We start from the raw sequence: 11807 nt of genomic DNA, 5'->3' as shown, positions 1-11807 counted from the left end.
TCCCTGGAGTAGCTGAGCCAGCTAGAAGGAGGTCATCCTCTGTTAACCACATTTTTTTATTATCCTATTTACCTTACACAACTGAGACTCTCCGTTGGGCTGTCAGCACCTGTCAGACCTACAATGAGTAGAAGCAAACTCCCCAGACAGGAGAGGAAATACAACCTCACACCTTAAGATCTTTAGCTGTGAATGATGCCGAATGAATCTGCTTTTCTGTTGGTTTAGGGCAGCTCAAGTCTTGCAAAGCAGACGTCATGCCAAATTGGCCTAATAAATCAGGGAGCATAGCAGAGACCTTTTCTTAGCACCAAGGAGAGGCAGAATAATTTGGGCATTTGTGCTTTCATACTTGCTTTGTCACAAGGATGGAAATCTCCCATATACTCAAACATCCTGGGCAGAAACCGCCTGCCAAAAGAATGTGATTAACCTTTAACAAATGGTCCTGCAGCATATGCTGACCCGCTGCATATAGAAAAACCAGATCAAAGTAGCCATCTAGATAGCAAACGTTTTTTAGGTGGAGGGGGAAAATCCTCACAACCCCTCACATCACACCAAGGATAACGGTCAAGAAAGACTCAGAAGACCAGGAAAGTAAAGTAGAAGACTAGCAAGGTAACAAAGGGAAAAGGTCCATTACAAATGTAAGGCTTATGCCAGATAGACTCAGACTCACCAAAACAAACAGAAACCTGTTAGCTTGCTCAAGAGAGCAAATTTAATTTGTTGCCTTATCTTGCTTACAGCTTAAGACTGTCAGGGTTAGGGGGCAGCGTTTGGACTTCACTCTGCCCTCACATGCAGCTTTGCCTGGGCTGAGGAAGATGAATGACTAGGCAGCCTCACTGGTTATGGGGACCTATCTGGAACAGACTTCTAAAGGAGCAAGGAAATCAAGCACCATGCCCTTCTCAGTCTCAAGAGAGGCAGGCTTAGAGGTTTGAGGGATGACATGAATGTGGAGGTGTTCACAGCAGTATTTCCAAGGGGCCGTGGGTCAGGCTTCAGGGGCTTTATTTCTCACCTTTTTACTGTATCTGCACAGCAGCACAGAAACTACTGGCAATTACCCAGTCAATTTTGGCTGTGCAGACAGTATTTCCAGCCAAAAGCTCATAGGTCTGAAAGTTTTTCAGGTAATTTCAGTCATGTTGATGTGTATAAGTCTGTATCTGAATCACTTCCCCTTCCTCTCAGCCAGCCCCAAAGGTTCTAATCCCCAAATCTTGTGAACAAGTAGAGAAAGGTTTCATCAGTGTGCATATATAGTTTTTATTTATCTAATTTTTTAATCCTTTATTTTTGGATAGACACAGGAAGAAATCGAGAGATGGAGAGATAGAGAGGGAAAGAGACAGACACCTGTAGCACTGCTTTACCACTCTTTAAGCTTTCCTGCAGGTGGGGACCAGGGGCTTGAACCTGGGTCCTTGTGTACTGTAATGTGTGTACTTAACCAGGTGTGCCACCATCTGGCCCCTGGATGCATATATAGTTAACCATGAAGTTTTATTTTATTATTGTCCCAATTTTTCTTTCAAAAACATTTAAAAAACATTTATCTGGGGGTTGGGGAGATAGTTTAATGGTTATGCAAAATGACTTTCATGTGTGAGGCATCAAAGTTCCCATGTTCAGTCCCTAGCACCACCATAAGCCAGAGCTGAGAAATACTCTGGAAAATGAAAAATAAAAAATCATATATATAAAGTAAATCTCAGGAGTTACTTTTTTCTTATTATTTAAACTAGAGCACTGGTCAGTTCTAGTTTATGCTGGTGTGGAAGATTGAATCTGGGAGTTTGGAGCTTCAGGCATGAGAGTCTCTTCATAATCATGCTGTTTACCTCTACCTGTGGAGATTTTTTAAAATATTTAAAAATATATATTTATTTCCTTTTTGTTGTCCTTGTTGTTTTTATTGTTGTTCATGTCGTTGGATAGGACAGATAGAAATGGAGAGAGGAGGGGAAGACAGGGGGAGAGAAAGAGAGACACCTGCAGACCTGCTTCACCGCCTGTGAAGTGACTCCCCTGCAGGTGGGGAGCCGGGACTCGAGCCAGGATCCTTACGCCGGTCCTTGTGCTTTGTGCCACCTGCGCTTAACCAGGTGCGCTACCACCCAGCCTCTTCCATCATGATTTTTGAAAACTTTATTTTATTTTAATGAGAAAGACCAGAGCACTGCTTAGCTCTGGTTTATGGTGGTGTTGGGGATTGAACCTGTGACCTTAGAACCTCATGTATGGAAGTCTTTTGCATAGCCATTATGCTGTTGTCTTTCCCAACCCTGGAAGATTTAATGTTGTTTTTTTAAATATTTATTTAGTCCCTTTTGTTGCCCTTATTGTTTTTATTGTTGTAGTTACTATTGTTGTTGTTGTTGTTGGATAGGACAGAGAACTGGAGAGAGGAGGGGAAGACAGAGAGGGGGAGAGAAAGATAAGACACCTGCAGACCTGCTTCACCGCCTGTGAAGCGACTCCCCTGCAGGTGGGAGGCCGGGAGTTTGAACCAGGATTCTTACACCAGTCCTTGCTCTTTGTGCCACCTGCACTTTACCTGCTGTGCTACCACCCGACTCCCATTTTGTTTGTTTTTTTAAGCCAGAAGCAAGTAAATGTTTCTTTTTATATTTTTATTTGCTTTATTGAGAAAGATACAGAGAATGATTGAGAGAGAGAGAGAGAAAGAAAGAAATTGACCAGAACACTCAGCTCTGGCATATGGTGTTGCTGGGGATTGAACCTGGGATCTTGGAGCCTCAGGCATGAAAGTCTATTTGCATAACCATTATGCTATCTCCCTAACCCCCAGGATTTATTCCTAAAGAAAAAATTATTTATTTTATAGGACAGAGAAATTGAGAAGGAAAGGGGAGATGGAGAAAGTGAAAGAAATAGACTTGCAGCAGGGCTTCACTGCCTTGTGAAGCTTCCCCCTTGCAGGTAGGGACTGGGGGCTTGAACCCAGGTCCTTGCACACTATAATGTGAGTACTCAACCAAGTTTGCCACTAACCAGCCCTCTGTATCTTTATTACTATGATAGAATAGAGCCTCTCAGCTTCAGCATATGTAGTGCTGGCAATTGAACCTGAGGGGAGGGGGGTCTAAGGCTTGCAAGTCCTATGTGCTGCCACTGGACTGTCTCCCTTGTTGGGTGTCCCATTTTTTTTAAAAAAAAATTTATTATCTTTATTTATTAGCTAGAGATAGTCAGAAATTGAGAGGGTATGGGGAGAGAGTGAGGGAGAGAGACAGACAGACACCTGCATCCCTGCTTCACCACTCGCAAAGCTTTCCCCCTGCAGGTGGGGACCAGAGCCTCGAACCTGGGTCCTTGCGCATTGTAACATGTGCGCTCAACCAGGTGCACCACCACCTGGCCCCCCTTTTTTAAAAAGAATTTAAAAAAATATTTCCTTTTTGTTGTCCTTGTTGTTTTTATTGTTGTTGTAGTTATATTGTTGTTGATGTCATCACTGTTGGATAGGACAGAGAGAAATGGAGAGAGGAAGGGAAGACAGAGAGGGGGACAGAAAGATAAGACACCTGCAGACCTGCTTCACTGTCTGTGAAGTGACTTCCCTACAGGTGGGGAACCAGAGGCTCGAACCAGGATCCTTACGCCGGTCCTTGCGCTTTGTGCCATGTGCGCTTAACCTGCTGTGCTACCGCCCGACTCCCCTCCCCTTTTTTTTTTTTTAAACAGATTCAGGCCAGCACTCCAAAGTACAGGCTCAGTTCACAGGGACAGTTTGACCTGACAATCTTCTGTTCCAGAAGGTAAAAGCTTTATTAAAAAAAAGATTTCAGAGTAGAAAATACAAACAACCATAGAGGGTAGGAAAGTCATCTCATGAAATGATTGAAACAGTCCAGTGTGGAAGTAACACTAGATTGGGAATTAGGCAAGCTGAGGACTAGCCCGGGTTCTGCCTCAAACTAGCTGTGGCCCTGGCCATTCTGTTTACCCCGCAAATTTACCTAATGTATTTCGCACAGCTATATGAATGACACATTACAGGGGCGACGTCTAACAAAAGCCTCTACGTAGCCTATGTCATGAAGTCCAGGACATATAGATGTCTTTTTTTCTTTCTGATGAAAGTCAGGAATGGTCAGGAGGAAATCTCAGGGATATATCATTGGGCCAGTCCAGCATCTCTGGCCATTCCGTAGAAGATGCCTCTGGCTGCAATGAGGTTGGTTGGAGAATCAAATTCAGCTACTGTTCCTTTGTCTAAGACCAGGACCCTAGTCAAAAAAAAAAAAAGAGAGAGAGAGAGAGGTGGTCAGGTCTCTATCAATCTATATGTGGCCTCAGAGTCCACCCTTGCCATTCAGGCTCTGCAGTGACATGCCAACCCTCCCACTTCAGTCAACCCACCCAACACAGCTGTCACGTCAAATGTGCACACTTGCAAAGCTGATTATTTTAGCTGCTCCATGTGCTCTCCTGGCAAATGAGGTGGCTTCTGGGATCAAATAAAAGGTCCTATTCATCTCTCCTAGTTGGGACTCCAAAACCTTCCCTAATGAGCCCTACCCCTCACTAGGGTCACAGGCCTGTGTGCTGGGGCCCTGTGAGCTTCCATCTGCTTTATGCCAATTCACAAAGGCACACGGCAGGAAACCAGGCTGCAGTGAAGCCTGACACTGGAATCTGGGACTTTGGCTGCAGATCTGGTTGCTGTGCTTCTGTTGGGTGGATCTCCCCCAGTACCCTCCCACCACCCTCTCCACCCCCCCTCCCAGCTCCTCCCAGTCAGGTCTAGGCCTGGGATTAGAATCTCCTGCCAAACAAACTCAGGATGTTTTCTAGTGCAGGGCAAACAGTCTGGCTCCCAGGGTGAGGCAAGAGCTTTAGGGGCTCTGCCAAGCCTAGGGAGATAGTCCTCCACAGGAGGACATGTACCACATTCTGGGAATGAGTGAGTCTATGGATATCACTGTTTGTCTGCACTGCCCAAAGTTCAGAGTTCAAGAGAGTATCTACCTCCTACTGATAGCTTCTCACTGCTTGAGGTGAGGAGTAAAACTTATACCACAGTTCTCAAGACACAGTATAGAGGAGGCAATCCTTCTCTTCCCCTCCATCTCTACTGTTGCCTTTGTCCTTTGAACTCCTGCCTCATGTGACCTCCTACCTCAGGGCCTTTGCATATGTTGCATCTTTTTCCTGAAATTTTAGCTCCCTCTTTGCTACAGATCCTGCTTCACCCCTGTCCCCCCTTTCTCTGTCAGGGTTTTTGCTGGTAGTTGCTGGGGTCAGAGAACCAGGCCAGCACCAGCTGTTTGAGTTGTCTAGTCTCCCTCTGTCCTCTGGCACCATCTTTCCATAATAGGGTTTGACTTTCCTTTTAGGCTGAGTAGTTGCTTCCCCCAAAGAAGCCATACTGTTCAAAGGGCAAGGGCCAGCTTCCTCATTCTTTGAGGGGGGCTGGTGCTTTGGAGAATTGCAGTAAGGGGTTAGGGCATGGGGAGAGAATAAGCTACACTTAGAACACAGTTTTCATCAACTTAAAAGATTTTTTTTTTATTATCTTTATTGGATAGATATAGCCAGAAATCGAGAGGGAAGGGTGGGATAGAGAGACAGATAGATACCTGCAGTACTGCTTCACCACTTGTGAAGCTTTCCCCCTGCAGGTGGGGACTGGGGACTTGAACCTGAGTCCTTTGCCCATTGTAACATGTGCGCTCAACCAGGTGCACCACCATCTGGCCCTATCAACTTCTTACAATAACCCTGAGAGCCACTCTTGTTTCCAGTGGAATGGAGGCTCTACTATATGAGGTTCCCCCCCCTTTTTTTAAAAAAAAGATTTTATTTATTTATTCATGAAGATAGGAGAGAGTGAAAGAAACAGACATCACTCTGGTTGGCGCATGTGCTGCCGGGAATTGAACTCAAGACTTCATGCTTAAGAATCTAATGCTTTATCCACTAGCAATAAGAATTGCCATCAACAATAGACTAAGACCTGGGATTCAGCCTTTTGTTCTCCTGCCAAAAGGACTCAGCTCCTCAGAGTGTTGCAGGACCCAGCCCACCAAGACATCATGTGCCTTCTCTTGGTGGCTTCCTGATCTATCTTTCCATCCAGGCAAGGCACACATGAAGCCATGGCCAACCCAGCAGTGGGTTTCACCATGAAGGATGTGGTTCCCCTCACCTAAACACTAAGAGGATGCTGAAGGGAGCTGACCTTGTGCACAAGTCATAATGTCTAGGATGCCCCAGGCTGTCCCTTCTTTACTTGCTAGTAATCCCAAAGCATCTCATGTCTCAGAAAGCACTACTACATGCTATGTGTGTGCCCAGGTACCCTCACCCCCATGCCCCTGAAATAGATGTGATCATAGCATCCTATCCTGCCCTTGACCCATAACTGGAGGAAGCTTGCTCTGTTCCCAGGCTCCAGGCACTCCCAGGAGGGACCCCATGTCCAGATGGCCTTAATCCACTGCCCCTTCCCCATGTCCCAGGATACCCCACCCAGTCCTCCAGGACTGGGTTCCAGTGCCCCACCTGTTGTAGTCCATGATGGTGTTGAGCCGATGTGCGATGGTCAGCACCGTGCAGTCCTCAAACTGGGTGCGGATGGTGGCCTGGATGAGGTCATCGGTCTCCAGGTCAATGGCAGCTGTAGCCTCGTCCAGAACCAGGATGCGACTCTTACGGAGCAGGGCCCGGGCAAGGCACACGAGTTGCCGCTGGCCCACACTGTGAAGAGGAAAGGCAGGCGCCTCCAGCTGCTTGGCTCACAGCTGAGCCCTCCTGGCCTCACTCTCTGACCCATTTCTGTCTCCACTCCTTCCTAACATCTGGGATGAGCTTTTGTTTCACCTCTCCCATTTCTGCCTTAGTCCCATCCTCCTGGAACATGGAGTCAAGATGTGGACAACACAAGGATCCTGAGGGTCCTTGGTGGGAGGAGGCAGAGTGCTCAACACTTTGAACCCCTCAGCCTATCTCTGCTACATCTGGCCTCCTCTGCCTGCTGTCATCCCAGTCCTCACCCCTCAACTAGTGCCAGGGTATATCTCTGCTTCACACTATCAGTCATTCACACCTTAGTAAGAAAATATGCAAAGAGCTCTTCCTGGATAGTTGTACCCACTATGTCATCTTGCTGAGCTTGATGTCACACAATTCAGTCACCTCCTGCCTGTCCCCATGGGGGATATAAGACAGTTCTGTTATAGACCAAGGAAGAAACTGGTCAGAGGACCTGGGCGACCCCCCAATATCTGCTCACTGGGGAAGTGGAAGAGTTGGGAAGTGGAAGAGTGGAATCTCCTTTTGTTATCATCAAGACTTCATTGATCTTGGTTGGTCTTTTCAGATAGACAGATAGGTAGATAGACAGACAGACAGACAGGACAGGCAGAGATACACCTGGTTGAGTACGCACATTACAATGCACAAGGGCCTGGGTTCAAGACCACAGTCCCTATCTGCAGGAAGGCAGTGAGTGGTGAAAGAATTGCAGTCTATCTACCTCCCATATTTTTATTTGTTTATTTTTATTTACTTTTTAAATTTTATTTATCCTTTTGTTGCCCTCGTTGTCTTTTTATTGTCGTTGTAGTTATTATTGTTGTTGTTATTGGTGTCATCATTGTTAGATAGGACAGAAGTGGAGAGAGGAGGGGAAGACAGAGAGGGGGAGAGAAAGATAGACACCTGCAGACCTGCTTCACTGCCTGTGAAGTGACTCCCCTGCAGGTGGGGAGCCAGGGGCTTGAACCGGGATCCTTACGCTGGTCCTTGTGCTTTGCGCCACGTGCGCTTAACCTGCTGTGCTACTGTCCGACTCCCTATTTGTTTATTTTTTTATCAGTGCACCACTCAGTTCTGGCTTATGGTGGTACAGGCGATTGAACCTGGGACTTTGGAGTCTCAGTCATGAAAGTCTTTTTGCATAACCATTATGCTATATACTCTGTTCTCTCTTTTTCTCTTTTAATTAAAAATTAAATTTATTTATTTATTGGATACAGACAGCCAGAAAGAGGGAAGTAGAGAGGGAGAGAAATAGACACCTGCAGCATTGCTTCACCTCTCATGAAGCTTTCCCTCTGCAGGTGGGGACTGAGGGCTTAAACCCAGGTCCTTGTGCATTGTAACGTGCACTCGACCAGGTGCATCATCACCCTGCCCCCACCTCTCTTTTTCTCTACCTCTCTATCTCCCCTTCCTCTCTCAATCTCTCTCTGTCTTATCAAATAAATATTAAGAGAGAGACAGAGATGGAGACAGTGTCTGAGGAACAGAAGGACATCAAAGCACCAAAGCTTCCTCCAGTGCAGTGGAAGCTGGGCTTGAACCTAGGTCTCATTCATGCCAAAGTAGGTGCACCATCCAGGTAGCTATTTTCCCATCCTGGGATACAATCATTAACCTCTCTCCTTGTAAGACCGAGCCTGTGAACAAAGCAGGCTGTGTTCTCAATCAGAGGCCACAGCCTTCCCACTCCCCAGACCCAAGGACAAATACCTCCACCCTTCACAAAGGGCTGAGTCACCACAGCCACAGTGAGAGCCAGGCTCTCTTCCTGGCCCAGTTCCACAACTAATGAAGGTTTTGGCACCAGAACAAACCACCAAATAGGACTCAGGACTGATTTATGGTGGGCTGGGCACAGGATACAGGTTATATACTTAAAGTGGCTAGAAGCTCAGTGAGGGAGGAGGGGAGCCTGTCTCTGTTTCAGGGCCTGGTGTCTGTAAGATCAGAGATGATGAGGCCTGGCCTTTAGCACAGTGGCTACAGTGTGGGATTTAAAAGCATGAGGTCCCAAGTTCAGTCTTTGGCATCATATATGCCAAAGTGATACTCTGACATCTCTAATGTTAACAGATGATTAAATCTTTTTTTTTTTGCCTCCAGGGTTATTACTGGGGCTTGGTGCCTGCACTATGAATACACTGCTCCTAGAGGCCATTTTCCCCCCATTTTGTTGTCCTTGTTTTCTCTATAGTTGCCATTGATGTTGTTGGATAGGACAGAGAGAAATCGAGATAGAAGGGGAGACAGACATGGGGAGAGAAACAGAGACACCTGCAGACCTGCTTCACTGCTTGTGAAGTTGACCCCCCTGCATGTGGGGAGCTGGGGGCTTGAACTGGGATCCTTACACCAGGTCCTTGCACTTTGTGCTATGTGTGCTTAACCTGCTGCGCTACCGCCCAACCCACAAAAAAATTTTTTTTAAAGGTTTGGGGGTGGGTGGGCAGTGGCATACCATGAGCAGTGAAGAATGCTGCAGGCATCTCTCCCCCATCTCAACTTCTCTCTGTCTTATCAAGTGAAAAGAAAGAAAAAAGAAAGGAAAGGAGAGGAGAGAATAAGAAAGGAAAGGAAAAAAATAGGGGGGAAATGGTTGTTGGGAGTGTTGGAATTGGTGCAGACACCAAGCCCCAGAGATAGATAAACTTGGTGGCATTGTACTAAATATCAGCTATGGGCACAAGGTCTGGAAGTTTGTGTTTACCTGTCGATTATTCTAACATGGTTATGGAGTCCCCACAGAACTATCAAGGAGACTGGGAAGCAGCAGGGGAGCAGCAGGGCAGAAAGGAAGCATTTAATGCCACTCTATAGAGTCTCTATCTGGCCTCTTGCTAGCCAAACAGCTTTTGGCAAATATTTCCATACTTTGGAGCCCCATCCCTGGCCCACCGGACTACAATAAAAATTAAGTAAGTGGAAGCCACAGTGCTTTGAATGTAAAGATTTTTGCTTTTGTTTTTGAGTCCTATGGAGAATTGATGGTTACAGACTGACAGACTGACTTTTTTTTTTTTTTTTTTTCCCTACCAGGGCACTGCTCAGCTCTGGCTTATGGTGGTGCAGGGGTTTGAACTTGGGACTTTGGAGTCTCAGGCATGACAGTGTCTTTGCATAACCATGATGCTATCTACTCCCATCCATGGACTGAGACTATTAAAAATACTATAAAAAAGACTTTTCGGGAGTCCTGCGGGTTAAATGCATGTGGCACAAAGCGCAAGGACCAGCGTAAGGATCCCGGTTCTAGCCCCAGGCTCCCCACCTGCAGGGGAGTCGCTTCACAAGCGGTGAAGCAGGTCTGCAGGTGTCTGTCTTTCTCTCCCTCTCTCTGTCTTCCCCTCCTCTCTCCATTTCTCTCTGTTCTATTCAGCAATGATGACAATAATAACTACAACAATAAAACAACAAGGGCAACAAAAGGGAATAAATAAATAAATATTAAAAAAAAAGACTTTTGGGGGTTAGGTGGTAGTGCAGCGGGTTAAGTGCACGTGGCTCAAATCGCAAGGAACAGAGTAAGGATCCGGTTCCAGCCCCCAGCTCCCCACCTGCAGGGGAATCGCTTCACAGGCAGTGAAGCAGGTCTGCAGATGTCTCTTTCTCTCCCTTTCTCTGTCTTCCCCTCCTCTCTCCATTTCTCTCTGTCCTATCCAACAACAACAATAACTACAACAACAATAAAAAACAATATGGACAACAAAAGGGAAAATAAATAATAATAATTAAAAAAAGTAGGGCCAGGTTCCAACCTGGGTTGTGAACATAAGAAATTAGTGCTTTGTCCAAGTATGCTATTTTGCTGGCCTGGTATTTTCCATTTTATCACAATTACCTTAAGAGTATTCTACTCAAGGAGTCAGGTGGTCGTGCAGCGGGTTAAGTGCAGGTGGCACAAAGCGCAAGGACAGGTGTAAGGATCCTGGTTCGAGCCCCTGGCTCCCCACCTGCAGGGAAATCACTTCATAGGTGGTGAAGCAGGTCTGCAAGTGTCTATCTTTCTCTCCCCCTCTCTGTCTTCCCCTTCTCTCTCCATTTCTCTCTGTCCTATCCAACAACAATGACATCAATAACAGCAACAATAACTACAACAATAAAACAACAAGGGCAATAAAAGGGAATAAATAAATAAATATTAAAAAAAGACTATTCTACCCAAGCAGTAGTCACTGACCACAAGAGGCCATTGAGCAGTGGAAATGGGGCTAATCTGAATTGAGACTTGCTGTAAGTGTAAAATGCACATGGGATTTTAAACATAGTATGGAAAAAATGCAAAATCTTCCTCAGCATAAGTTTTGTATTGATCACATATTGAAAGAATAAAATTAAGTTACTGAATTAAATAAAATATAATATTAAATTTTATTTCACCTGTTTCTTTTATTTAAATGTGATTTTAAGAAAAAATTAATTGTAGCTGTATGGCACATACAATAGTATATTATTATTTTAAAATGTTTTAAAATTTTTTAATTTTCTTTATTTATTGGATAGAGACAGTCAGAAATCAAGAGGGAGGGAGTCAGGTGGTAGTGCAGTGGGTTAAGCGCACATGGTGCGAAGTGCAAGGCTTGGCGTAAGGATCCCGGTTCGAGCCCCCAGCTCCCCATCTGCAGGGGAGTCGCTTCACAAGTGGTGAAGCAGATCTGTAGGTGTCTTTCTCTCCCCTTCTCTATCTTCCCCTCCTCCATTTCTCTCTGTCCTATCCAATAACAACAACAATAACCACAACAATAAAACTAGGGCAACAAAAGGGAATAAATAAATAAATAAATAAATAAAAAGAAAAATAAGTCAGTTTCTAAAAAAAAAAAAAAAGAAATCAAGAGGGAAGGGGGTAGGAAAGAGGGAGAGAGATAGAGAGACACCTGCAGCCCTGTTTCACCATTCACAAAGCTTCTCCCCTGCAGGTGGGGACTGGGGGCTTGAACCTGGGACAATGTAACGTGTGCTCAACCAGGTGCACCACCATCCAGCCACTCACAATATTATTATTG

General features: G+C 45.5%; 1 protein-coding gene across 1 annotated transcript in view; it reads right to left on the bottom strand.

Moving 5' to 3' along the window:
- Nucleotides 1-3428: 3428 nt before the first annotated feature.
- ABCC3 (ATP binding cassette subfamily C member 3) overlaps nt 3429-11807 on the bottom strand; it is a 66637-nt gene continuing 58258 nt past the window's right edge. The window contains exons 30-31 of the mRNA XM_060204892.1: nt 6544-6738; nt 3429-4265 (exon numbers count right to left, since the gene is read on the bottom strand). Of these exons, the coding sequence (XP_060060875.1) occupies nt 4154-4265; nt 6544-6738 (307 nt within the window). The 3' untranslated portion in view covers nt 3429-4153. The remainder of the gene's footprint in view (nt 4266-6543; nt 6739-11807) is intronic.

The sequence above is a fragment of the Erinaceus europaeus genome, chromosome 12, assembly GCF_950295315.1.
Source record: "Erinaceus europaeus chromosome 12, mEriEur2.1, whole genome shotgun sequence".
Lineage (NCBI taxonomy): Eukaryota > Metazoa > Chordata > Mammalia > Eulipotyphla > Erinaceidae > Erinaceus > Erinaceus europaeus.
This window is presented reverse-complemented; position numbering and strand designations above follow the sequence as displayed.